General features: G+C 39.6%; 4 protein-coding genes across 4 annotated transcripts in view; 2 read left to right on the top strand and 2 right to left on the bottom strand.

The window, feature by feature from the left end:
* Positions 1–5,350, top strand: part of LOC145501760 (uncharacterized) — a 9,852-nt gene extending 4,502 nt beyond the window's left edge. Inside the window, exons 3-6 of the mRNA XM_081481155.1 lie at positions 1,140–1,314; positions 3,923–4,315; positions 4,508–4,530; positions 4,587–5,350. Coding sequence (XP_081337281.1) covers positions 1,140–1,314; positions 3,923–4,315; positions 4,508–4,530; positions 4,587–5,252 — 1,257 coding nt within the window. The 3' untranslated portion in view covers positions 5,253–5,350. The remainder of the gene's footprint in view (positions 1–1,139; positions 1,315–3,922; positions 4,316–4,507; positions 4,531–4,586) is intronic.
* A 2,666-nt stretch (positions 5,351–8,016) lies between these two features.
* LOC145499579 (RUN and FYVE domain-containing protein 2-like) lies at positions 8,017–20,628 on the bottom strand. The gene is made up of 20 exons (XM_081479110.1): positions 19,978–20,628; positions 18,564–18,681; positions 17,899–18,000; positions 17,489–17,612; positions 17,304–17,377; positions 16,741–16,821; positions 16,452–16,521; positions 15,694–15,795; positions 15,387–15,436; positions 15,110–15,176; positions 14,823–14,873; positions 14,236–14,352; positions 13,462–13,559; positions 12,752–12,838; positions 11,934–12,063; positions 10,510–10,572; positions 10,314–10,345; positions 10,177–10,225; positions 9,812–9,889; positions 8,017–9,591 (listed from the first exon to the last, which is right to left on the bottom strand). Exons 1-20 carry the CDS (start codon positions 20,246–20,248, stop codon positions 9,457–9,459), a joined length of 1,899 nt encoding a protein of 632 aa, XP_081335236.1. The 5' UTR covers positions 20,249–20,628; the 3' UTR covers positions 8,017–9,456.
* Positions 20,629–22,737: 2,109 nt separating this feature from the next.
* On the top strand, positions 22,738–24,402 carry LOC145501759 (uncharacterized). The gene is made up of 2 exons (XM_081481154.1): positions 22,738–23,306; positions 23,478–24,402. Exons 1-2 carry the CDS (start codon positions 22,738–22,740, stop codon positions 24,400–24,402), a joined length of 1,494 nt encoding a protein of 497 aa, XP_081337280.1.
* Positions 24,403–24,651: 249 nt separating this feature from the next.
* Positions 24,652–27,500, bottom strand: part of LOC145499582 (uncharacterized protein YfbL-like) — a 7,633-nt gene continuing 4,784 nt past the window's right edge. Inside the window, exons 5-6 of the mRNA XM_081479118.1 lie at positions 26,322–26,669; positions 24,652–25,992 (exon numbers count right to left, since the gene is read on the bottom strand). Coding sequence (XP_081335244.1) covers positions 25,811–25,992; positions 26,322–26,669 — 530 coding nt within the window. The 3' untranslated portion in view covers positions 24,652–25,810. The remainder of the gene's footprint in view (positions 25,993–26,321; positions 26,670–27,500) is intronic.

The following is a 27,500-nucleotide window of genomic DNA, read 5'->3' as shown; positions in this document are numbered from 1 at the left end:
GGACGGGGAGGGGCAGAGGCGGGGAGGAGTGCGTATGTCGAAAGGTTTTACATAAATGTTCTATTGAATATCCGAACACACACCAGTCATAAAAATGTTAACCAAGTATAAGGGGCGTATAAGGTGGTAAAGGAAACAATGTTGAGGACTATGAAACACAATTCTCATAAGTACACTCAGTTCTCTCACGCTTTCCTGTAGAAGTATAATTAAAATGTACTGATTTGCACGTTGTCGTCATTTGGCTACACCTACCAGATTTCCTTCAATTGTTTTATTATTTAAATCTGAATCCCCATTGGAGTTTAAATAACAATTGCCCTAATTAGCATAAGAAACAGAAAAAGTGAAGGATTCTGGTAGTTGTAGTCAAATGACGCCATTATGCAAATCGCCTAATGAAACCATTTTGTAAGTACTTTTAGACTGCAAACAACCGTCGCTACAGGCGTTGCTATGTTAAAATATAGCTACCAGTGTGCAGATTTCTTTATTTAAACGTAAATCAAGAAGTAATTAGAGCAAAATCGTTTCCAAATACGTTTTGCAAACGGTCAGAGATGTTGAATCTTCATGTTTCGAAAAAATGGTTGTTGGAGAAAAATTTGTATCTGAAGGTATAAGAGCGCTTTAAGCTGATTAGTATAGGTAATACACATGATTGAAATGCTGTACCTTGAAGATCTTCTCAGATGTACTGGAACTGTTGATAGCATAACAAAAATAGCTTTACTCTTTGTTTTCTATTGTAAGCCAGAAAGTTAAACCTTTGTCCATTATTTCTGAGCCAAGTGACCGGTATTTCAAAGAAGAAATTCATTCAAAATCTTAGAGATACTAATGAGATTCGACCCTCTAGGTTTCGGTGAATAGATCCCCATGCATGGCTAACCGACTTCCCATGAAAATTATCTGAAATCTATTATTAGTTCTGTCTAAACCTGTTAGGCTATTTTAACGTGCACACCTGACTGGTAAGTAACACTGACGTTGTGTCATTTTACAGCTCATAACACGACTCAAAGTTTGAGTAGATTTGAAATAAATTATCACGGGGCACAGCTATCTGTTCTCTCCCTCAACTTCTCATGATTTACATTAATACGTGAATGTATCTGTATAGTCGTTATATTTTTTAGTATCCAGGAGTGAATATCATTGGTCGACTGCCTGGTCGCTACACCGGAACACGTGACGATAAAATGGTTTTGATTGGTTCCCACTATGACACGGTCCCGACCTCTCCCGGTGTAGATGACAATGGTTCCGGAATGACCGCTTTACTACAAGCTCTAAAGTTTATCACCAGTCCTGGTACAGTAATATTATTATTTTCACTTCTTTGTTTGTGAAGAGTTTTCATTTGTTTTTTTATCTTTTTGTAGCGAAACGTGACATGTACGGCCGAAATATACTATTACATAACGACCGAGTTTGAATAAGCGAAACGTGACTTTCGCCTTGCAGCATATGGAGGTGTTGTGTTTCAACGATTTGAATTTATAAAGGTTTGTATGGGAACGCAACGGTTTTGCTTTAAAAGTCACTTATTCTTATATTTTGTGAATACAATCTACTCACCCTGTTGCTGTGTTGTATTCTTTGTTGTTTGCCAGCTCCCTCAGGCCGATCTAACGCGATTTCGACGAGTTATCGTTGTTTGGGTTTCCACTACTATATGGACAGCCTACTAGCCTAAGTCCGGAGAAGAAAAGATAATAAATTCACTGAGATTCTGTTGCTTATTTGATAATTAATTAAAGCTGGATATTAGATCTAAAGCGGTCACTATTGACGACTATTCGTCACTATTCGTCACTATTCGCCACTTTTCGCGACTGTTCGCCACTATTCGCACTATTTGAGACTATTCGCGCTATTCGGTACTATTCGCTGTTCGCTATTCGCGACTATTCGCTACTCGCTATTCGGGTTTTCCAGACACCCCCGGCCGCCACGGGTGCCCATACGGATGGGCACCAGCATGGCTTCTCCATACAAATCTCTATAGATTTGGGTAAAAATTTTTTCCACATATCTCGCATAAGTAAAATTGCTGTGACCAGAATTTTGGCGAAAGTCTTTGCATATTTACCTTCTTTCATTTCCCAGATTCTGGACTTTATCTATTGATCTATTTTGAATTACGTGACACTGAAAACCAGCAATCGAGCTGGAAAGTTGTAAACAGATATAAATTTAGTACCTGTTATGCCCGATGAGGACAAAATCTTTACGGGCTCTTTACTTTTGGATTTGAGAGTTTGATGACGTCACTTGAACACAGTCTATTGTGTGCCACGGAGGTAAACCCCCGCGGGGGGGGGGGAGGGGGCACTGCCATATATGGGCTATATAGGTATGTGCCGCTGTGAAGGGTATGGTTTTCAAGCAGTTTACTCTAGGATAGGGTATATAAATCAGAGCATTTGGGTCTAGAATAGGGTTTCATTTTTCACAAAACTGACTAGTTGGTTGAAGAGTTTATCTAGACTAAGGAAACCAGAAATTGCCACTCAAAAATATAAAAAAATCAAATCAGCAAGTTTAAATTTACGCAAATCAGCCTTAACAGTGTCTATAGATGGGGGGATTTGGGGAGTTTACTCTAGTATAGGGTAGCAAAATTCAGCTGAACTAGCTCTGGTATAGGCTAAGGGTTCCAGGGTCCAAGCGGCACATCCCCACCCAGAAATTCCCAAAGTACCTCCCCCGGGAGGTACACCAACACTGGGCTGTCTAAATTTCAGCGAAACATTTCGACGAATATCTGAAGTCTGGGAAAATGCACAGACCTAAAACTTGGGGAAGTGTCTTGTCTAATGATTTCCTATAACATCACTTGACTTCATCCACTGAATGGTTTTCGATTTATTTCTTATTGCGTGACAGTGAAAAACGATCTATAAATTCAAACGTTGTAACACAACACCTCCATCTACTGCAAGACGAGAGTCACGTTTCGCGTATTCAATCACGTTTCGCTGAACGGTCGCATAAAAGTAAAAAAAAAACGATTAAAAAAAATGATAACTCCTCGCATCTTACGCTTGGGCCGTCTGTTGTGACGTAGGCTATAAAACAAGTACCTGAAATCAGATCAAAAATACAAAAAAAATGCGTTTGCGGCCCGGGTTGGACTCCCAAACCCGAAGTCATGAGTATGTTGAGTTTTTCTCCAAGTTTTCCGGTTTTCTTCCCTCCCTGAAATAAACCAAAAATCCTAAATTCGAAAATAATGATAAAATCAAAAAATAAATAAATAGAAAAACACTAAAGTGATAATGATATACCATAAAGAAACAAGTATGGCTAAGGATGGAGAAGATTGGCACGGATTACAAACGAAGAACTTAAAAAAATTGAGACCAAACTTTGCAGATGAGAAACCGTAACGAAGCTCCAACTTTATTATTTAATGTGTCAAATAAGATTTAGAACTGCTGCTAACTGGAAACACCAAAAATGAGTTAGCCTTATAAAAACTAATCATAATATAACATAAAAAAGAGATAATGATTATAATAATAATTAATTATAATTAAAAAATAGAATAGACTAAACTCAGCTATGACGCGGTCCCTTTCAGAACCCAGACAGGGATGGCGGAGTATATTTTGAATTGGGGGGGATTACAAGCAAGCGCCAGAGGCGCTAACTTGTAGGGGGTCCGGGAGATATTTGTAAAATTATTATTTTTTTGTAGGTTTTGCTTGAAATCGGGGGAGGAGAGGGGGAACTGAAGCCCCCCCAGTCCCCCGGCTCCGCCGTCCCTGCCAGGTCTTTTTTGAAACAAATATACAGTCACGTATGCTAAACATCGTAAAATTGTAACATAGCTATCCATGGATCATGACACAAGAATGCCGGAAAGATGTAACAGAGCAACTGATTCTAAATAAACTTGCCATTTTGCTTTCAGACAAACAAAATTGTTTACGTGACCATACTCTCCTGTTTGTGGCCTTTGACTTGGAAGAGAGCCAGCCAACTTCCAATGTTAGCTGCTCGGGGTCTGGGAACTGCTCGTGCGCAGGTGGATTATGTGGCAGCGGTTATTTTGTCCAAAACTTGACTGAGTATCTCAACAGCACTGGCTCGAGTTTCCAAGGAGCGGTCATTTTAGACACGGTGCTCAATTATGATGACACTCCAAATTCTCAAATGCTGCCCGCGGGTTTCAGCTTCGGATTTCCGCAAGAGTACCAAGAAATGTCACAAAATCAATTTAGAGGAGACTTCTTATCTGTGATTGGTCGAGCAGAGGATGATGCACAGCTCGTCAGCGGGATTACCAATTTTTTCAAAAAGGACGGTTAGTTCAAGTTTGTGTCGACCGGATAGAAAGAGAAGCAAGGCGGGGGGGGGGGGGGTGGGGTGGGGGCGTGGAGAATGGAGATCCTGTAATGATAAGTTTGTCTAGGGCCTGCTTGGAATTTGGTGTAGACTTTCGGCTCTTCTGTGGCTAATAGAATAATTCGGTCATTGATCCCAAACTTCTCAAAAGAGAAACGGGATACGAACAGTGAGGTGGGGTGGTGGTAGTTGACAGGATGGGAAAGTATGCCCTGTATTCTTACTAAAAGAAAATTGTCGGGGGGGGGGTCGTCCCACGTGCCTTGTGTTTTTCACGTGATCCGGCCTCTTGCCTTCCCCCTCCCAGGCGCCATGGTATGTACAAGTTGTTACCTCTGACAAACTTTGATTTCGGTTTACCCGCAGTGTTGATTAAATTTACAGAAACCTTCAAATCGATCACTGTTTCGTTAATATCAGGCAGACCAAGTACCTGGAACCAAATCTACCAGAATGCTGTTTACAATTTCTTTCGCTCAGACCATTATCGTTTCTGGAATGCCGAGCCCTCGTTACCAGCGGTTTTCCTTACTGATTCCGCGGACTTCCGGGGATACATGGTACAGTGTTACCATAAGGATTGTGACGACATGAGCCACGTGACGCCAAAGAGGTTGGCGTTTTTGGGGCAAATAGCTAACAGCGTGGTGGAAGTAGTCTCCAGCATGGCAAATGAAAAATGTCACGGTAAGATTATAACCATTTTTTCTTTAGGCCGGAGGTCACAGGTAAATTACGAATGCATCACAGGCAGCATATATAACTGCTATAGAAAAATGTCAAAAACTCTCAGTGGCGGTGAACTATATCATGTCTGTAGGGGGTCCATTCTTTCACTGATTTTTACAGGACCATTTTGGTGCGAAAATCTCATCAAAATGTGTCGCAGATTTTAAATTTGAACAACACAATGACGTCAAAAGCAAATAAGTCCTCTTTTAGGCAAGCATAACTGTTCATTAGAGCATATGCTTTAATAAATATTATTAAAATCGACTGCCACGCTCACTGACGACATGTTACGTGCCAGCCAATTTGGTGGCCCTTAAATCCCAGATCAAATAAAGACATAGAACTGTTGAGTTTTTCTCTTTCAGTGAACACGTAAAATTTATGTCCTTACAAAACTGGAAACTCAGTGAAGCGAACGAGCCCAAATCCAAACAAAAAATTGGTGTTCTATTAAGACTGAGAAATTTGATATCAGAAAAAGCGAAGTTCTCGTGAGATATTTCATGGCATCATGCCACTCGAAAGCGTTGCATACTTAGTATATTATTTGTACTTAATTATTATTTACTCTTTTGAGAGTCGTTAAACCAAAACCAATGAAATCACTCTGGCCAAAGGACGTAGACAATCCAGTGAACCAATCAAAACTCGAACAAAACGCGTGCGGCTGATGCAAAGCGCGGGAAAACGTGTGCCAACGAGCCACAATTGGTTTTGGCGATCTCACTTTTGATTGGATGAAAAAGTGGCGCGAGTTTTTTAAGCCAATAGCGTAGCGTTGTAATGCAAAACTTGTTTCTTTTGGACACTCAAGTAAAAACCGCTCTATGCTGTGACTCCAGTTAACATGTGTGCTAAATTATATTGACACTTAAATAAAGTTGCCTCATTGTATTTCATTTCAGAATGGAATACTGCACATGGTAAGTGAGTTATTTAGGTGATCTTTCTATCTAAACCTAAGCTCTAAGGGTTGAAAACTGGAATCAAACAATATTCGGGGTCCAGCCATCAAGAGCGCCTCCATGGTCATGGCGAATTTGTTTGCTTGTTTCCTTGATGAGTATTGTTTGCCCGGGGGAATCGGATATTTAAGGTCGGGGATGCTCGTCGGAGAATTCAAATTAAACCTCCAAAGTACGGTAGACCTGGGCGAGACGTCGAGCATGCCCGAATTTTTCACATGGAAGTTCTCCTCCCCCTACTAGGGGATTGGTTATTCCTCTTGAACTGTCCTCATTAGTGCGGTTTTGTAAAGTGCAAACATTTCTGTTTTTCATGAGCGTTAAGCGTGAGATGAAACAATGCTCAGAGTGTAAATAGTTCATGTAATTCTCACTGGCAATTGCGAAAATTGCCCCCGGATTATTTGCCCGGGGGATCCCATATTTAAGGGTCGGAGATGCTTGTCGGAGAATTTCGCCAAATGTTGTTAGTACACCTTAAAAAAATAATCCTACGTTGTGTCGGTTTCTGCTTTTGTATCCCTCAGATTGAAACTAACACTGAACAGACGCGTCTTTAGTCCTTTTAGTCAGCGGCCTTAGTGGACCATTGTCAGTTCTGGAAGAACTTTATTGGAAATAATTAAAGTATAAATCTATGCAGTGTGAGGTCTTAATGTCATCCATTAACTTTTTCATTTTCTTTTTTTTCTCCACGTGATAGGATATCGTCCAAGGATGTGGCAAGTCATCAGCCTATTCGTCATAACATTGTTAGCATTTTGTCTGTGAGGAAATGTAACGATTCTCTCTCTTTTGGCCGACCCACGACATCTTAGATTCACACGTAGATGAAATTCTAGATGAAATTTGCATTCTCGGGTTATGTGTGTCCCTGCACCTCAATGAGAAATGCTTGTAAAAGCACAAGAAAGCAATGTAGTTTATTTTTGAGTGCAGCTGATTGTATTTTATCTTAGTTGTAATCAAGAATTACAGTTTAGTTTAGTAGTGTTCATATATTTCAGTCAGTTATACAAGATGGATGTAGTTCTGGCAGCCAGGAACCGTCAGAGTTTACGCTATCTATTTGTTGGCTTGAATTGTGAGAAATTTCTTAATTTTCAAACTCTGAGCCTGAAGGTTGTTGTGGAAAAGGTTATCATAAAGCAAGAGCTTGCATAAAGTATTTTACAAGAGAGATTCTCGACATTCGGACTTGTCCGCTAAATTTTTGCAGTCATAGCAAATTTTGATCATCGCTTCTACGCGTTACGTCATCACATACCCAAGGAATGCTACTTGTTTTACAATGCACGTGCCATTTGTATTTTGTTGAATTTCGCTAGAAATATAGCAAAATATAAATACACACCATACTACTGTACAAGCGTTTTGTGCTGGTTTTTTTTTTTTTTTTTTTTTGATCGGGGTTGAGAGTACGCTTAAAGACAAATATTCGGGCCCGAGTACTCCCGAATACACCCGAATACAGATCGACGCTCACGGCGTTTACCAAATTACCGATGTTGATCTACTCGACGACTCCTGACTCGTACACCTGGAATATCTTGCTAGAGTCTGGACTGTTATTCCTGATTTGCACTTGAATACTTGACGTGTAAATCGTTGAATACTCCAAGTTTATATCACGTGTGGTCTGCACCTTGCCGGAACACTCTGTGGAAATCTAGGGTGCCTACCATAAAGCCAAAAAAATCTGGAAATCTGGTTAAAAGTCATGTGGAGCAGTACTTTTCCGAAAACTCTCATCGGAAATGCTAGACTACCTCCAGAGGTACTCCTCTTTTTCCGTTCAGAGGTACTTCTCTTTTTCCGTTCAGAAGTGAACAATATAAATTTCTAATCGCTAAATTTGCCAGCACCCTGCCAGCATTTTCCCCTCTTTTTTGAGCAGAGAAAAGGATTATTGGAAATCGAATTGTAAATGGTGACTTCAGGGCCGTATTGGGGAATATTGATTGTGTCAAAGTGAATCCATGTTCACTAACAAATTAACCCGATGGTGAAAAATATTCAAGGTACACCAACCTCTATGAGGTGGTCGACCCTTAAGCGCTTAATAGGGGTTCGACTGTATGGGCTAGTTTGGTTTTGTTAGGCCATACAAAAAAATTGAAACGTACCGTCCTTTGCAAAGAATATTTTATTGCCGTGTACACCCTCTTTCCTTAAAATATTTAATTTTTCATAACCGTTCCTACACCCACTTATTTGAATGAATTGAATTTATTAATTGAACCAATCTCGACGTACACAGCCTTACCAAATCTTACCTACAGCCTTTAAATACTAACTCAGCTGAGGAAATGAATAAAGCAAGTGCTGGTTTTGGAAAATAGCCGCTGAGCCACGCGCGGGGTTCCCAACTTCTTGCCCATAAAAAAAAAAAAATTGAAAACATGTACCGTATTTCTACCGAGTTATAGAAACACGAGTGGAAGTTTGGGAGAACGAGAAATGCTGTGGGAACACGAGCCGACAGGCGAATGTTTCCACAGCTCCAAACTTCCAAGAGTGTTTCTATAGCTCGATAGAAACACGGAGAACACGTTTTCTATTTCTTTCAGAAAATTTTACGACGAATAAAAGAAAACAACTTGTTTACTCAGATTTCTCTTTGCTCGCGCCATCATTACGTCAACAGCTAGCGCTCGTGCTAGTTCTGTGTTTCTATTAAGTTATGGAAACACGATTTTAAACCAATCAGCGCGCGTATTTTCTTTGGGCTATTTTCTTAATCAAAATGTCACTCGAAAGCTCACATGTAGGAATGTTCGATGAGGGTGTAATGCGCAAATGTCATGCTACTTAGCAACGTCGTTGTATACACACCGCGGGCTCAGGTTGGTAGATTTAAAACGGGTTATACAAAGGTACAAGCAAAATTCTCGAGCTTTCATCGCGTCAATTAACTAAAAAAGACTTCGCTTCTAACACATCATCGTGTTAATATGGCGAAGTTTTGTCAAAGTATTTAGAATTTATAAAACTACTTACGAATTACTTTGACAGGTGTTCAAATTTACAAGAATAATTTAAGAAATTTAAAGCCACTGCCTTCACCATGCCACACTTGGCAAAATCGGAAGTGCTGTTTTAGCATCAGAAATATTCTCTTTATTTAGAAATCTACACTCGGTCTCAAGTTATCCCCGTATCCACCACCCACTCTACGCGTAGCGCCATTGGAAAGCTGGGTACAAGATTAGACTCTGTTTGGTAAAAAAGACTACGAATTTCAAAGTAACATCAATCTCGCCTGTACTAGAAAGTTTAAAATCTTGCCGAGACGAAAGTATGTCTTCAAATTCTTCTCCAAGAAAGTTTCACCAAACGTCTCCACATCGCAACACGCACATACATCGAGACATCCCCTGAACGAGTGTATGGCTGACTGCTGTCACCTCTGGTACCTTTGCAGTAGAGTTGTGTAGCACGCGTCACACACGCGGACAGGCTTGGCCGAGGAAGGAAGGGGCATGGTGTAATCCGAACAAGCGTTGCAAAAGATACCACCGCAGTTACGACAATGATGCTGAAAAAAACAAAACAAAACAAAACAAAACTTAACGAAATGCTTCCACGAGTCGAAAACAACTCTAACTAGCAGTTCAGGGTCAAATGGTGACATAACACGAACAGCAACTTGTTTAAGTTACGATAAAACCCCGCAAAAAATTATCAACCACAACAACAACATTAAAACAAAGCATAAGGCTTAAAATAACAGAAGTACCAGTTAAAACTGCTACTACCTTTCGTCTGGCCAAAGAAAATGGCTGGTTACACTGTTGACATTGCGCAGTATCCTTGTCTTCAGCCCACTTCATGTCCTGGAAAATAAGGTGCGAAAAATACATCAAAAACAGCTCTCCTTTACCTGGCTTCACCAGATTGTGCTACAAAAATGCTAAAATTTTGCTCTAAAAATTGCCCAAAAGTTACTCGAAAATAGACAGTTTACGAAGTTTACCATAACAACTGGAAGTGTGCTTCCTACAGCTGTATTTTCGAGATCATCTTAAGACTTTCTTTAAAACCTATAAAGACGTTCCCTGAGTCCTTTTTGGAATGGACAATGCACTACGTGGCATCATCGTCGTAGAATGCGTGACGTTACCTTCATAGATTGCGTGACTTCCTTCATTTCTTCAACTTTCTGCTGTGAACTGAGCCAGAAAATACTCAATCAGTGAAAAACAAGAAAATAACGATCAAGGGACTAAAATTACACAAAAAATGACAAGCTGTGCTTACTTTGATAAGTGAGAACCCATTTCTACAAGAGCCTGCCAAAATAAACGGAAAAAGAAACATTACTGCGCGGACTATTTCGTATAACAATTCTTTCTTGCTTTCGTGCTTGAAACCAATGCCGGAGAATAACCTTTTAAAAACCTCGTATCTTTGACAATTAAAATATTGTAATCCAAGCAACAAAACAGGTACCCACCGTTTCCTGTTCTGAGTAGGCCTTTTTTAAAGACAGGTATTTCTCATGTAATACTTGGTATTCCTAGAAATCGAATAAGTTAAAACGTGCAGTTTTTAACAATTTTTTTTTTAACAAATCAATCATTTTTGCAAAATAGCTTAAAAGCTATTTTCCAATTTTTGCGGCAGGTCTGTTGAAGTATAGATACTTAGAAACTTGCTACTTACATGCAACATTCAAGGATTATTTAAGGTGTAGAAACAAGACAGAATCTAAAGCACACTGTGTTTAAAGCATATCGACAGCTAACTTAAGGCTTGTTTCCACATAATCGATCGCTACTCTTGCTTCGATCGTCCAGATAGAACTATCTCACGGCTCAGCGATCGAGGTGCAACGATCGCTGGAGAATGGTTTCCTTACGCCTGGTTCACACTAGCGACATCACGACATCGACATAACGACATAAGGAAAAGATCAGTTTTATCTTTATGTCGTTATGTTCACGCTGTTATGATGCAAATATGTCATTATGTCTACAATGTCTTTATGTCGCTAGTTATAGCTTATGTCGCAATGTGAACATCGACATAAAAGCATAAGGAAAAGATCAGTTTGTTTTTTCGTTATCTCGTTATATTCATGGTGTTATGTTGCCATCATGTCATTATGTCGGGATGTTCACACTGCAAACAACGATATAACGTCCTTGTTATGTCGTTATGTCGCTAGTGTGAACTATGCCTTATGATCACAACAATCCCTGAATTTAAATATGACCTGGTTAAATCCAAACGGCAAGTTAATTTTCTACATTTTCGACAAGAAGGTGACAGTAACTTACTAAAGCCAGCCCTTAGTAAGTTACTGTCATCTTACAGCCCAAAACAATAGTAAAAATAACTTTCCATTTTGATTTAACCAGGTGGTATTTACATTTTGAGATAAAAAGGTACATGTATGTGTTTACAGGTTAGTCATTCTTCACTGACGTAATGGCTACGAATGTCATACGTACGTGTATACGACACGAGCAATTTACTTCTTACTACATGAACAAGGATCGGTGGACCTTTAGACATCCTCCAGTTATTTAAATTACATTTACATGTATATGAGGCCTTTTCTTTCTTTATCTTTAACTTGTCCTTAAAGGAGCTACATGACAGTTTGTGCATCTTGAAAAGTTTAGCCAAGTTCGTCGTTTGCAATCCGTGTTAATCTTTTCCACCCTTAACCATCCTTGTTATTTTATGGTTTATTATCATTATTTTGGAGTTTTTCTATCTTAGTAAACTTCTATTTTCAGGTTTCCTTTGATGGAAATGTAATTTTGTACCTGGCCAAAATAACTCAGAATATCGTGACTGAGCTCCTTCGAGTCAAAATTACATCTATCCAAAATGAGCACCTTCTCATACATAAAACATTTTGTTAAGTACCTTTTTAAGTTTTTCAAGTTGTTTTAACTCCATTTGCATAGCACCTATTCTCTCCTTGTCTTTAACTGATTCTTCTTGTAGACTTGTCCGCCATTCGCGTTCTATTTTGAGATTGGTGTTTAATGCAGTTCTGTAAAATGAAAACGGATACATTCATCTGAAAAAAGAAAGACTCTATTTGAAGTTTTTCAAAGGCTTGTTTTCACTTTCTTAGTGACAAAATTCCATATTAAAACAACAAATTAAGTTTTAGTTTTGAGCGGTAACCAGGGGCAGATCCAGGATTTTTCTTACGATGGGTGCACCACTAAGGAATGGCGTAACTGACTGCAGAATACCAGTTACATTAGAAAACTGTATGCCATCTCAGAGGGAGGGGAGGGGGTACATCCACTGCATCTTCCACCTAGATCCGCCCCTGTTAACTCTGAATTCAATACGTTCAAGGGTTTCTTAAGCCTTCCGTTTACAAATAGATTATTATCTACAAATGTATATAACTAAAGATTGTGTAATTCACTTTTTACATCCAAAAAGATAAATAGTCCCATGAGAGCAAGCACAAAAATAATAATAGTAAAATGGCACAAAACGCCATAGTTGATTTCCACATGACATAACGCAGTCAATTCAGACAATGAAAAGGCTGATTAGAAGCCATAATAATCCCTTAATTAATAGATCACAGACTGATCCCCTTTCCCGTTGGCATGTTAACCATTCCTTGTTTAACAAGGAAACAAATCCTTTGAGCAAACATTTGGTAGTGAACAAATCCTGAACCTGCCAGGATTTATGCAACAAAATATCTTTTTCACCTTTCACTTTCACTATCCGCCAGTTTATTATTTATCTGGTCCACCAAGTTTTCCGCTTCAGTCTTCTTTGACGAGACTTCACTCAGACTGAACAGAACAAAACAATGTTAACATAGATAAGATCGGCTTCCGCTATAGTTTGCAAGAATAGGCGCGCTTTGCAGTCAACCAAGATTCCAGAACTTTCCAAATGGGGGCAAACAGTTCGGAAATTCCTAGAGGACAACTAAAAAGAACGGAAATTCCTGATAGGAAATTTTCGAAAATGTGATTATAACGCGCGACTTTGTCTCCTTTGTCGGAAGCTTCATTCCATTTATTCATCACCGACAATTACCGGAAATTTAAACCGAAACTTTTGGTTCAACAGAAAGCGCCACAGATGTGTTTCTGCTATTCAACAACCCACGGGTGAGTTTACCACTATCCAGCTTTTAGTATAGCTTCAGTTACAAAAATGGGAAATAATTTAGAGTTTTCCCAAACATCCACAAGTTGTTTCTACAGCTCTATGACGATACAGTAAGAGCGAAAGGAAATTAAATTCACTTCCTTGTTGCAATGGTCAAAATATAAATTCTCTATGCATGCGCAATCATTACGTCAACTTCTTGCCCCAGTTTTGTTTCTAAAGAGCTGTGGAAGCATGGCTCTGAGCGTACGCATTTATGGCACAGGTGTTTTACAATATAAGGAGTTGCTTCCCTAACCTGGTTTCCAGTTCCTTTGTATGACTAATCATCCTCGCACATTTCTCCTCCAGTTCTGTCCACTTGTCCATGTGGTCCTTGGTTGATGACTCACTCAACTGAAAGAACACAAGAAAAATAATCCTTTAAACTGTTGTTGGAACTCAGTCTCTCCCTGTCCATTGAGCACGAGGCTAAGGTGAAACAGGGTTACTTTCTAAGAAAGGTAGTACTCAAGGTGGTACTCGCGAAACTGGCAATGTTGGATAGCCACTAAAATCTGCCCATTCTTTTTAGCCCTTATGGTTATTTTGGGCAGGTAGTACTCTATACTAATTTAATGTTTATTGTAATTATTTTATAAATTGTGAGTACAAATAAATGGTGGTGGTTGTTGTTGTTGTTGTTGTTGTTGTTGTAGGACAAAGCTGATGTTCATGTATTTCATGTAATGATGTTGGCTACAAGTTCGCTGACAAGTCTCTCTTCTTGCCGGGCGAATTCAGTGCTGGGTGCATGCTCTTTTATCTTGTTCCTTCACACGCCGCAAATCGTTTTCTCGCTAAGTAGTTAATGGGCACAGGAGACACTTTGTTAAGCCTACTACCGGTACTGCACTGGCACCAGTTGTTCAAAAGTTGGAATAACGCAAGCCACAGATTAAATCACTATCCAGTGATTAAGTGCTGGCAGAACCAACTGCGCTATCCCATGGATAGTGATTTCTTCCGTGGATAGCGTTATCCAACCTTTGAACTACCGGGTGTGGTTTTAAAAATCAAGTTTTCAAGGAACCTGAAGCTTGTTGTGAAGTTCAAGATTGAGTTTCTTCACATCCTCCAGTTGTCTTCGTATTGAGATCAGCGTGTCCTGCTTGTCATGGATGTCCTTCTCTAGCAACCGCATGGCAACCTGTCAAACAATCAATACAAACCAAATGACGTTTAAAGGGGCTTGTCAAACCATACCGCGCATGCACAAGTTTTGTTTGACACAAGTTTAAAAAGGCTTAAATGTAAGGCTTAAATCGCACTCAAGAATTGACGCCAGACGTTAAAAGCATAAAATAGTAGTAGACTCTTAAGACAGAACGCAAATGAGTCTTTCATTGACGCAGTTTTTGCAGTTGATTCTAATCGGAGATAAACAGCGAAAAAAAAAAAAAAAAAAAACGCGTGATGTTGCAATCAAACTAGCTTTAATAGTAAATATGTTTTTGGCTTTCTCCTTGCCAAAGACAACTTTAGATATCTTGCTCTTAATCCTAACAAAGTAAGCCCCAGCCGACAATGAACAAAAGAACATTTATAAGAATGAGTCTGTTGCTAGGTGTCATACATCTAATATAAATCACACAGTCAGTGTCAACAACAAGCACTCACTTCACTTTCTTCTTTCATGCTCCTTGCTAACTCAAGTTCCTTTTCTGTTTCCTATAAATTCACCAGAAACACAAACAATTTAGTGCTCAAGATCAGTATTTCTGTAAGAATATCATACATCCTTCACAAATTTGACTAAAATTTTCTTGGCTATTCCCAGGATGCTATTTCCTCAGTCTGCAACGTTGTGAAAGAAATACTTTACACAACAAAAGTGTTATTAAAAATTGAGACCCACATGTAACAAGGCACTTCCCGAGTTAAAGCCAATCAATTTGTCTTCCTACCTTCCTTAGCTGTATTTCTGAATCCAGTTGTTTCCTAATGACGTTGTACATCTCATTCAGACCTTCCCTGCAAAAACAAAATTTTAAATACCAGTATAAACTACTGAAAACTACTGAAAAACATAATTGATACAAGAAATTGTTCATGACTTTGTACATGTCCACTCAGCTTCATATTATTCGTACACATGAATTAGAGGGAGAAACACAAAATGACATCACTAAAATGGTCAAATATTGGTGTGGTTCTTTTTCATTCAGAAACTGTTGTCTTTACCTTGATTTTTGATATGTTTCCCTCTCTACATCGATATCTGCTTGGGCAAGCTGAAAATGACATTGAACAAAAGTGATGAATATAAATGTCCAGATCTTTCACCTACCAACAACATCAGGAGAGGTGTGAATCTTACATGAGTGAAAGTTTGATGTTACAACCATCTTTATGATATTATTTAGAAAATAATCTATATTTGTGCAATGTACTCCTGTGCCACACCCACAAAACCAGATTGTGGAAACTTCTTGTATCCCTTGTTGGAAAAATTGATATAAATTGTACACCATGACACATTAAGACTCACCTTTAGTTTTCTAGCACTGACTTCATTCATCTGATTATTTGCATCCTGTAAAATGTCTCTCTCTTGCATCAGCTGCACAATCTGTTCTGTACATGAAGTAAGCTGCAAGAATAAAATTAATTAACAATGTAAATCAGTGTAAACACGGTTGAATAACATATATAAACTGACTAGAATTCTGGACCTTAATTCAGTAGTGTATTTCTTGAAGGCCAATTTGCCAACCCTAGCAAACACCACCTTATAAGATCAGTATCCAAAAGGGAAGATATGAGAAGCTGAAGGAGACCACTTATCTTTGGCTGTGAAGCTCATAGCCTATTCATGTGCTAAGATTCTCACCACTTCAGACTTGTGCGGGGAATAAAAAACTGAGCTTTTAAATTGGATTTTGGATGCACATTGCTTTTAATGCCTTATTAACCACACTTAGAAAGCTGGTGCCAAGAAGAACTCAAGTAATCAAACCCATATTGATCACTAAACTGCACAAAAACGCTTTTATGAATTTGTCTAATGTCACATTCATGATGTTTTACATGTAGTTATTACATAAAAGCAATTGACTAGTCAATGTCTACAAAACTATTTGAAGACTGTTGTGGTCTTTTTATATCATTCTTGCATCATCTATTGGCTGATAAAACAACAACAACAACAAAACAAAAACAAACAAAAAAAACACACACACACACACACACACATGAAAAATGGACCTTCATAAAGCAGTATAAACGAGTTGATGATAGTTTATGTACCTGTGTGGAAAGATCATCATTTGTCATTTTGACATTCTTTAATTTTGACTGCAATGTGCTAACTGTGGAACTAAAGAAGTGGCGTGAATCAGTTTAATACACACGTATACATTCCTGTACATGTATTGACAAGTTCCCCAAGCATCTTGTCACTAGTAAGAGTAACTAGTAAGTAACAAAAGCACACTATGTCAAAACACAACAAAATGTAGCACTGTACTATATATACATGACTGTATCTTTCATCATTTGTGTGCAGAGGCAAAAAATGTAATCAATATAGACTCACCTTAAGTTTCGGTTTATTTCCTCTAAATACGCTTTTTGATCCATAAGGATATGCAAATCACTGTCATCGTTTTCATCCGCTCTGGAAAGAAAATCATTCTCATCTCTAATTACAGTCAGACAGCTTTAGATTCAGGATGTATTGAGACATGCTTTAATTGGAATTTCACTTGTTTTGGCCTGCATGTTACATGTACACTGTACATTAGCTATTGTAAGTCATAGGAGTTAGGCAATTTGAATTCTAAAACCAAAATATCACAACAGCAGCTTAAAACAACAGAAAAACTCAAAAGAAACACAGAAAAGCAAAACAAAAAGGCCTGACTTCAATTTGTAAATATATAAAATTTTATATGTATAACACAGTACAATGCCCTGAAATCATCCTTGTTTGTTATGTGGCTGTAATTTTGCCGAGAGAAGACTTTATTTGAATTGCCAATTTGAAGTTTATAGCTCATAGTTAATGAAGATAAACAGAGTTACCTTAAAATACATTAATGGATTATATGTACATACATGTAGTACATGATTTTATCTCAGCGTGTGTATTTCACTTACTTCTTATTATCCTCTGGTGATTTTTCCAAATAGTTTCCATCCTTGAGATACAAACTCAGGTCCAGAACGGATGACTGGAGTCCAGAGGGAAAAAAAACATGGTTATTCATGAAAAGGTCAATGAAAAATTTCCAGGTGTGTGTTTAATTTTAATAAAAAGACAACAGTTTGCATTGACCACTCACCCAGACATCAAGGCTATCTCCCTTTAAATCAAAATTACAATCAATTATGTTGAGCGCCACAAGCAATCCAGATACCACTCCACCTTCTTCCTGCATTAATATGGCATGAGGGTCATACCATTCTCTGAAACAAATAAAACAAAACAATTGTGTATTTATAAATGAACACCCCAAAAATGTTTTGACTATAAAATTCTCCAAGCCTACAACTACATGAAGTCCTGTATTCTATCCGAGGCCAAAATATTCCAGATTTCCACACTGCTCAAAATCCATCAGAATAAGAGCAAAACCACTGTATCAAAAGAACTGAAGTTCTGCCTGGGTGACCATTTGGACTAGAGATTCTCTCTGTATCCAGGAGACTACTGCTGTAGGCAATCTTTGATGGTTAGGAGGTCTGTGCTTACCGAAGCAGGTCTTTGCTCTCGACCATGATCATAATATATTCAGCCAGTTTCTTTTGCATCAGTGCTAATCTGACCCATGCTCTTCCTTTGCCATGATTGGTTCTGAAGAAAAAATTTAAAAAAAAGAACTCCTTAGTCCTAACACGAGTGATAAAAAGTAATAAACATACATGGAGCAACTGTATTATTATTAAACATGTCCATTGATAAGACAATCAACTTAGTGGTGGGAATTGCAACTAGTGAAGCCTTTACCTTTACATGTATCTCTGATAAGAGATAAAGATCAATAAGGTCTCTTGAGATTGCATTGATTTTATGAGAAAAAAATTAACAATAAGTCAGCTCCCTTAATGAGCATGTCATGCTCTTTGAGTCAATGTGGAGCATAAATATTGTTTAAATAATTCGAATAATCCGGTAATAAAAAAAAAATAACAATAATAAAAAAATTCTTAATGGCTGGTTTGGCCAAACTTAAAAATTTGAACTGTATCCTTTGCTTAGCAAAAAATGGTCTATGTCTATAAAATAGTAATGAAGATTATAAGTAATGAGGTCCTGATGGTCCTCAATTTTATTTTTTTCATTTTGGACAATGCTGTATTTTAGAGTTCATGTTCCTAAGAAAGGAAAAAAACAAATGCTTCAAAGTATGCATATACCTAATGTTTGGAAGATTCTGGACACTCTTTACAATCTCTGATGACTCTGGAGCAACTTGCTCTAATGCTTCTAAAGGTCCCCAGTAGTCCTTTCGGTGACCAAGAATATTGCGTTTCACTTTGAACAAAATAATAATACAAATCATTATGTATTTTTGCCAGATGGTCACTGGAGTTACAGTGTATGTAGATAAATTCTGAGACATTAAAGAATCTAGCAGTATTTTTGCCGAAAGTCCTTTGTTGTTATAGGTTTGAGCATGAGGTCCTCAGCATTTTTGCCAGGTTGCCACATGGTGGAGAGAATCACTGCGCAAGTTAAGCGTTCTGCACAAGAACCAGGGTTAATTCATAAACATTTTTGAATGCAAAATTTGAATTGAAACATAGTTAATAGTCTAGAGGGGAATGGTTATGAACGTCCAGCAAACATCAAAGGAGCAAACAAAGATGCCAAGATTTATGTTGGAAGGTCCACGACCATGCACAATTTTTTCTGTTTTAAGTTCATGCACTATGCATGAATTACATAACCAAAACATTTCTATTGGTTAGTTCCTCATTCCAGAGTAAACAACTATTGTGTTTTGTGCATGGTCAAGGCCAAAAAAATAGAACAAAAACACACAGCAAAGAACTTTATCAGGTTTTATAACCATTCCCCTCTATTAACTATGTATGACCGAAACAAAACAAATTATCTTTTCAGACAAAAGGGTATGAGCCAAATGTGAGGCAACAATACAAATGGAGAGACCAGAATGCCAGATAACATCAAGGGGAGGCTTAGAGAGAGTTTAGGATACCATAGATCACCGCTTATTATACTTTCATAAAAAAATTATTATACTTGCCATAAGCATAACTTATGTAAATGTAGATAATAAAATGCAAAAATAGTGGGGAGTCAAAGGAAATTTTAAAAGAGAAAGCCAAAAGAGAATTAAATCATAAGGTTTCTAAATCTAACAAGCTTTAGTACACAATTGAAATCACTGATGGGATCCCTTACTAAAAGTAAAATAAAGTAAGATAAAAATTTAGGACAATTCTGGATTTCATTTATTATTTAAGCTTGTGGCAGAAAATGATCAGCAAAACAAAACTTTACAATGTCCATCGGACTTTGATCTTTTTAACAATTAAATTCAGGGACATAGATAAAGAAAATTGCGGGTAAATCATCTGCGTCCGAGATGCTGTATAAAGTTGTTTTTAATGGAGCATTAAACTTAATTCAAAACGAAGGTACAAGCTAATAACATTCAAGCTTAATAGTCATGTGACAGCCACGTTTTGTTTCCTTACCGCAAAGTTATTTTCTTCAGGAAGTAAGTTTTAATCCTTCCACTATTTCAAAAGAATACTTTGAAAAGGTCTAGAAAAAATTAACCTAGGCTAAATGCCCACTTACATTTTAATCCATGTCGTAGAATGCTCTCGAGCACGACGAAAAACTGTTGAAATGGTTCAAAAGGCTCGTCTCCAATAACTCTTCCAAGTTTTAGAGCCGAATCGATAAGACTTTTGATGCAAAGGTTTGCGATGTTCAAAAGGTTTAGTCTCTCCACTTTCCACTGAGCATCTCTCTTTGTGTCTGGTGGTGCACTTGCACTAAATGTTCTCACAAGAAGCTTTCCAAAGTTTAGTTCTGTCTCCTCCTCTTCCAAGCTTGCGGACGCCATCTTGTTTTCCTTTGCGGTACGCCGCTGACCGTATGTGATAGTTCACGCACGACACGTTTCTCACGCAAGAATTATGCGAAAAGTTCATTTTAAGCTGCCTGCTTATGTGAATGTAGCGTCCCTTCTGTTTCTGATTTTTAGAAGACAATTCGAATTATAAGGTTTTACTACTCTCTACCAGGCGCGGTGGGTTCATGGTTAGTGCGCTGGTCTCCGGATCGAGCGGTTCGGGCTCAAACCCTGGCCGGGGACATTGTGTTGTGTTCTTGGGCAAGACACTTTCTCTCACAGTGCCTCTCTCCACTCAGGTATATAAATGGGTCCCAGCGAATTTAATGCAGGGGGGTAACCCTGCGGTGGACAAGCATCCCATCCAGGGGGGGGGGGGAGTAGAAATACTCCTAGTCGCTTCATACTACGGAAACCGGGAAACCGGCCTGATGGGCCACTTGGCTCGTATACAGACTTTTCCTTACTCTCTACCACTCAGTAGCTTCTAGCGGTCTTTTGAGTGCCTCATTTCCAGTTGTCAAACATCTCTAACCCGGAACCTCATCTCTATACTAAGCCTGTGGGTCAAACTTTCTTACATTTCTCTCTTTTTTCTAATTTTAGAAACTTATCTCCCACTCTCTCCGAGAGGTTTAATTTCGTGCGCTAACTTTGCCGGAAACGCCCAATCACGAAACAGTCACGACATTGCGTTGTGATCACGCAATGGGGAGCTTAAGAAACCACGACGGCGACGCCAAGGACAACGCCCATTAAAAAATGAATTTCTATTTTACCTACGAATCTCGCGATACCCTAAAGTCATTTACTTTGTTTATTACTGTCAAAGCTATCACCAAAGTAAATTAGTCACGACATTGCGTTGTGATCACGTAATGGGAAGCTTAAGAAACCACGACGGCGACGCCAAGGACAACGCCCATTAAAAAATGAATTTCTATTTTACCTACGAATCTCGCGATACTCTAAAGTCATTTACTTTGTTTATTACTGTCAAAGGTATCACGAAAGTAAATCTGAAACACAGCGACAAATCTCAAATGAAAATTTCAAAAATTAGCCGTTGTGGTTCACGTTCTCCAGACAACGCAGAATTTGGCCATTTCACCCTGTTGTTTTGCAGAGGACGGCAAAGAAATGTACCAAGATTTATAACGCACGTGCACAGCCATTGTTCGGATCGTAAATCTTTTGTTCGGTGACGTTCCCGTTGCCGTCGTGGTTTTCTTAAGCTCCCAAATGTCCGCTGACCACGTAAAACGTATCGTTCATAAAAGTTTAGTATGATAACAAGGGTGGCAGTGTTTCTGGCGGAAAATCCGTTTCTAATAATAAAAACGTAGAGGAAACGGTTGGTTCACGAATACAGAACACATGGATAGATGCTCCGTGTCATCCATGGACTCCGAAGAAACTCCAAACTGTCCGCTATTTTATCTGGCCTACGAGCAGGCTCTTCGGAGGAAAAGAAAGTAGGAAGAAAACACAGGAAGAATTCTTCTTCCCATTTCTTCTCGTTCTTTCTTGCCGTGCGAACCACAATAGACCAATTTCGATATATTAAAATTTAGCCTAAAACAATAGACGTCAGGACGAGGCTCTGGGGAATAAATGCAGAGTTTGTGGGCTTTATTCCCCAGAGCCTCGGGCTGAGGTATATTGTTTCAGGCTGAATTTTAATATATCGAAATAGGTCTATTAATGATACAAAGGCCACACCCCATTTTCAGACCGAAACTGTTCGCGAAAATGTGCCTTCTAAGGCCGTAGCGTATGTATGGGTGGAGACCAGCCCAACTCCCCTGAAGCCTTTCATCATTTATGAACTACGCCAAAAGTTATAGTATTAATACACATATCTCAGCAGTGACTGAACTCAAGCAAATACAAGAAATAATAACGCATCTACTTAACCTTGGTTTTTATTGTAACTGAAAGAAATTCTCTAGCGGAACACAACCGCACTTTTTTTTTGTCATGATCAAACGATTGGGCGGGTATACTGTCAAATATTTAGTCCATTCTGCGGAGCCTTCTCCTTGGCTTCACTGTTTATGACTTGAAATTAACCACACTAAGGCTCGTATTAACGCAGCTGCCACTTCCATCCCAGAGAAAGCTGCGAAATTCCAAGATCTGGTTAACAGCAAACTGAGAGACTGTTCTGATCTAGAGGCAAAAGAATGCTGGGACCAGATCAGAGACACCACCCTCGCTGCTGCCATCCAAGCATTTGGCAAGACAAAAACCAGGAGCCAGGATTGGTTTGACGCAAACATTATCACTCTGCAGCCACTGATAGAAGCCAAGAGAGATCTGCTGCTGGAACACCGCAAGAATCCAACACCTGAAACCCTTGCTGCCTAAGGCTGGCTAGGAGTCACGCTAAGGAAGAGTGCACTAGGTGTGCCAACAAATTTTGGCTGGATCTTTGCTCAACCATCCAGGTTGCCGCTGACACTGGCAACATCCGAGCCATGTTTGAAGGCATTAAGAAAGTTATAGGTCCAACTCCAACCAAATGTGCCCCATTGAAATCCTCAAATGGTGAAGTAATTCAAGGCAAGGCCAAACAACTCGAAAGATGGGTTGAACACTATTCTCAGCTCTGCGACCATGAGAACCTAGTCTCCGCAACTGCACTCGACCAGATCGAGAGACTGCCAAACATGCCTGAACTAGATAATGCCCCTACTCTAGAGGAGCTTCTAGGTGGCATCAAAGACATTTCATCCGGTAAGGCACCAGGATCAGATGGCATACCTGCAGAGGTCTTCAAATGTGGTGGTGACCAGCTTCACAATGTGCTCCATCAGTTGTTGTGCAAATGCTGGGAGGAGGGAGCAGTCCCCCAAGAGATGCGAGATTCTATCATCACAACCCTGTTCAAGAACAAGGGTGACCGCAGTGACTGCAACAATTATCGGGGCATCTCTCTCCTTTGCGTTGCTGGCAAGCTCTTAGAACAACAAATGCTGGCATTTTTCTCCGTTCCCGCACTGATGGCAAACTTTTCAATCTTGCCCGACTCAGATCGAAAACCAAAGTCAGCCAAGTTCTCCTCAGAGACTTTTTGTTTGCCGACGATGCAGCTCTGGTTGCTCATAGGCGCATTTGATCATATTCACATGTTAATTTGCGCCTTAGAAATATTAAATATTATTATTATTATTATTATTATTATTATTATTATTATTATTATTATTATTATTATTAGTGACAACGATCTCCAGAACCTCCTCAATGGCTTTTCGAACGCCTGTGATGACTTCGGCCTAACCATCAGCCTCCAAAAAACCAAAATCATGACTCAGGATACAGAGGGTTCCTCCTCTCTCTTCATCAAGGACTATGCACTTGAAACGGTCGACAGCTTCATCTACCTTGGTTCTACTGCTACTAGCACCACCTCCCTTGACACCGAAATAGGAAAGAGGATTGGGCACGCTGCAACCAACATGTCAAAGCTTTCACAACGCGTCTGGGAAAATCAGAAGCTCACTACTCCCACCAGAATGGCTGTCTACAGAGTCTGCATCATCAGCACGCTCCTCTATGGTACAGAGTCCTGGACAACGTATGCAGCACAAGAAAAACGCCTGAATGTGTTCCACCTGCGCTGCTTGCGGCGCATCCTCTCCATCTCCTGGCAGGACCGCATTACGAACAGTGCTGTCTTAGAGAGAGCAGGCATCCCCTCCGTATACATTCTTCTTCGCCAGAGACGTCTGCGGTGGATTGGCCATGTACATCGAATGGATGAGGGCCGCATTCCCAAGCAACTCTTGTACGGAGAACTAGTACAACGAAAAAGGCCGGTAGGACGACCGAAGCTCCGTTTCAAGGACGTGGCGAAGAGGGACATGCAGGCCATTGGTCTTCCAATCGATTCGTGGGAGACTCTTGCCAGTGACAGGAGTGCGTGGAAAACAAATTGCACTGAAGCCCTACGAGAGGGAGAAAAGCTTCTGCACATCACAGTGGATACCAGGAGAGAACGTCAGAAGGCCAGGGCCCTTGCTCCACCCACTGATTCCACTTATGTCTGTGGTTCTTGTCACCGCATCTGCCGATCACGAATCGGACTCCAAAGCCATCTCAGAAAATGTTTAAGGAAATGTACAATTACTAACACACGCTAAAATTATGGACTAGATTGTCCGATAATGCCAATACAATATCAGAACTGATAGCAGAATCTACCACTGCTAGCACCAGTGGCACAAAACTGATCCATATTTGGTGCTGCTAAAACGATGCTAAAACAACAACTTGACCATCAATGAATAAACAGATTGAGACATTTTTAATGAATTATTACTTATACAGATATTACTGGCGGATGTACAGCATACACTTAAATTGACGCAAGCCAATATCTTCCTATCGGTATTCACTAGTCCTATAATATGGCAATGATATAGTGCAGGTTTATAGTGCTGCATGTGTATATTTTGTTCATTTTACATGGTACGTTCGAGGGACTAATCAGAGAAAATCTTGACTAAAAAGCTACAAATAGCAAGACTCAGATCTCGACGCAAAAGCATCGTTGGCAATGGCAGGGAAAACGCCATGATATGCATGCTAAACTACGATTGGCACTTTGTTCAATCAAAAAGGCAAGCAAATGCAAAAAGAATTTTCAACAAGCTACTGCAGGGGAGGAATTAGGCTAAAACGTGCCGTGGCCGGCATGGATGCCGTAAGCTTTTCTTGGTAGGTCTCTAGTCTCTACAGCTACCTAACCACTGGATCACCACTTGACCTTCGTCTCTGATATACATGATCTAGGAGGCAGCGAAACTGATAGCAAAGTTTGTACTGTGTTCATAGTACTGTTTCCCTTCTTCCGGGTTAATACATGTGTAGCCCGAGTATCAGGCTTTTCTTACTCGCGGGGTAGGAGGAGGAAATACCCGGCAAGGCCTGATATTACCCTACCCTCTTGCTAAGAAAGGTCTGATACTCAGGTTAGTAAATGTGAATATCTCTGTTCCACACAAACCTGTATAACTATGCTATTTCGCAATGTAACATATAGCGGCGAACAGAGTATGAGGTTAGAATGACTGGTGGTCAGAGAACAGATGAAATTTTTTTGGTTAATCAAATTTAAAACAAAACAACTATGGTTTGCTTGCAGGATTTTTATCGCCTTCGTTATTCGAGTTTATTTGATTGTCAGACCCTCGTGCTTCTTGTAACACGCCCCTGACATGCTCTACTTTGATCCAAATCACAGGAAGTCGATTTGAGCAGCGTGTGGTAATTGAACCGTTCAGACGGTACAAAGAGATTGACACGCGGCGAAAAATCTGGCAAGCATGTACTTTACCCTTTTATCTGATGCGGCATAATGTAAATTATAAAACTGCACAGTTCGCTGAGCTCTGAAATATGTTAACTATTGTCATCGTTAAAAAGAATCATGATTGAAAAATTTCGGACACAAAAGTGAAAAAAAACCCTCAAAATTGAAATATTCAAAGGCGGCCTTAGCACAAATGTTAAAGTGTGTTCAAGAGAACAGATGGCAAAAAATAAGAACTAGATAACTTTTCCCGCGTTATCTGCATTGAAGCTTGACTGCAAATGATCTCGTGTGACGAGGGAGTCGTCTTGAGTTACTCGCCGAAGATAAAACACAAAAGCTGCCCCTGCCAGTAACACGCCAAACAAAAGGGTTCCAATTCCAATCAGAGCTACCTTCCAATAATTCATACAATTATCTGGGAAAGAAAGTAAACCAGTTCTTAGTGACACAACTATACAATGTCTCTTAGACTACGAGTAGTCTCTCTTTCGCTTAGTCCGTCCTGCATGCGCATGACGCGAAAGGAAACCGCGAGAAAAAAAATGACCGCGCGAAATCCTGGGGACAAGGATCGCGTTTCTCAACCCCTGGATTTCGCGCGGCCATGTTTTCCTCGCGGTTTATTTACGATCGCACTCGACGGACTGAGCGAAATAGGAACTACTTGTAGTCTAGGTTCTCTTTACATATCAAACTCGTTATTTTCCAGGGCCTTGGAAACCAGCCTGAGCCGAGTCTTCTTACCTGTCTGACTCACTACTGCGCCACCGCTTTTTTCCGGACAAGACAGCTTGGTTACGTCATTAGTCGTGGCCAAAATGGTGTCACTGGTCTTCTGAAGGAACTGAAGCATTTCAGGAGTCAGACGAGCAATACTGTCACAGTTAGCATGGTAACATGAAACCATGTAGCTTCGGTGGTCTGCTGTATCACTGAGAAAGATGGCGCTGAGCGAGGGGACGGTATTCCAGAAAGCCAAGTGATCACTTCGAAAAAAGTCGCCCATCGCATTCTCCATAACGGGTTGTAGTTCAGAAGGTTGTCCGTGGAATGGGAGGTTAACTGCATACATCGTAGTTGTGTTTTTGAGGGCTACGATTAGGGTTAATAACGCGAGAGAAAAATATAATTAGTTGCAAATTTCGTGCCATCGACTTGATCAATCAATGTGATGCAAGACCAATTAGAGTTTGGTCTTAGGCGTTTTACCGCGTTTAGTGCCGGTCACGTGGTTTGCTTGAAATTAGTCTTGTTGGTTCATTATGTACCATATTTCTGCCCTGCTTTAAGCTTTTTAACACTTAACTGAAAATCGCTGGTATTTACTAGGCTGAAAAATTATTTTCACTGTACAGCACCGCAAATGATCCCCGACGGCAAATGATCCCCAGACCGCAAATGATCCCCAAATTGGACCGCAAATGATCCAGAACTGCAAATGATCCCCGATGTGGACCGCAAATGATCCCGTCGGAAAACGAGGAATGGCATGGAGTTTGTTCTTCGGGTCAAGGTTTCAATTTTTAACCTAAACAGAAACAAGTCATAATTGACCATATTTTATAAAGATATAATTCTGAGGATAAATAGTTCTTCGGATAGATTACCGTAAAAGCTCCGCGAAATGCCTTGTAATCGGCTTTGTCTATATACATGAACCATAACATTTCATAACAATTTAACCGAAGCGAAAATTGTGAACAGAAAAGTCAGATCACTCACTCGATATTCTGCATCTCAATTTTCTAAATCGTGTCTAATTTTCTCGCCTGCACGGTTGGTCATACCGTGTGTACTAGAGACTTATCAAGTGTCGTTTCCGGTTTTGGTTAATCACGCGAAATAAAAAAAAAACCTCTGATACTTAGGGTACCCTTGTTATCGATTTTGAAAATCAGTAGCAAGAAATTTTAGTGAATATCG

The sequence above is a fragment of the Orbicella franksi genome, chromosome 10 (genome assembly GCF_964199315.1).
Source record: "Orbicella franksi chromosome 10, jaOrbFran1.1, whole genome shotgun sequence".
NCBI classification, from domain to species: domain Eukaryota; kingdom Metazoa; phylum Cnidaria; class Anthozoa; order Scleractinia; family Merulinidae; genus Orbicella; species Orbicella franksi.
The sequence above is the reverse complement of the archived record's forward strand: the minus strand, read 5'-3'. Positions and strand labels throughout refer to the sequence as shown.

Bases quoted from the DNA above. Each gene is read 5' to 3' on its own strand.
- LOC145499579 (XM_081479110.1), bottom strand. From the start codon at position 20,248: ATGGCGTCCGCAAGCTTGGAAGAGGAGGAGACAGAACTAAACTTTGGA. The intron at 16,522-16,740 runs GTGAGTCTATAT...CCACTTCTTTAG, and splicing joins GAAATAAACCGAAACTTAAG to TTCCACAGTTAGCACATTGC. The intron at 15,177-15,386 runs GTAAAGACAACA...TTGTTTTTGCAG, and splicing joins GAAACATATCAAAAATCAAG to GGAAGGTCTGAATGAGATGT.
- LOC145501759 (XM_081481154.1), top strand. From the start codon at position 22,738: ATGTTTGAAGGCATTAAGAAAGTTATAGGTCCAACTCCAACCAAATGT. The intron at 23,307-23,477 runs GTCAGCCAAGTT...TATTATTATTAG, and splicing joins GACTCAGATCGAAAACCAAA to TGACAACGATCTCCAGAACC.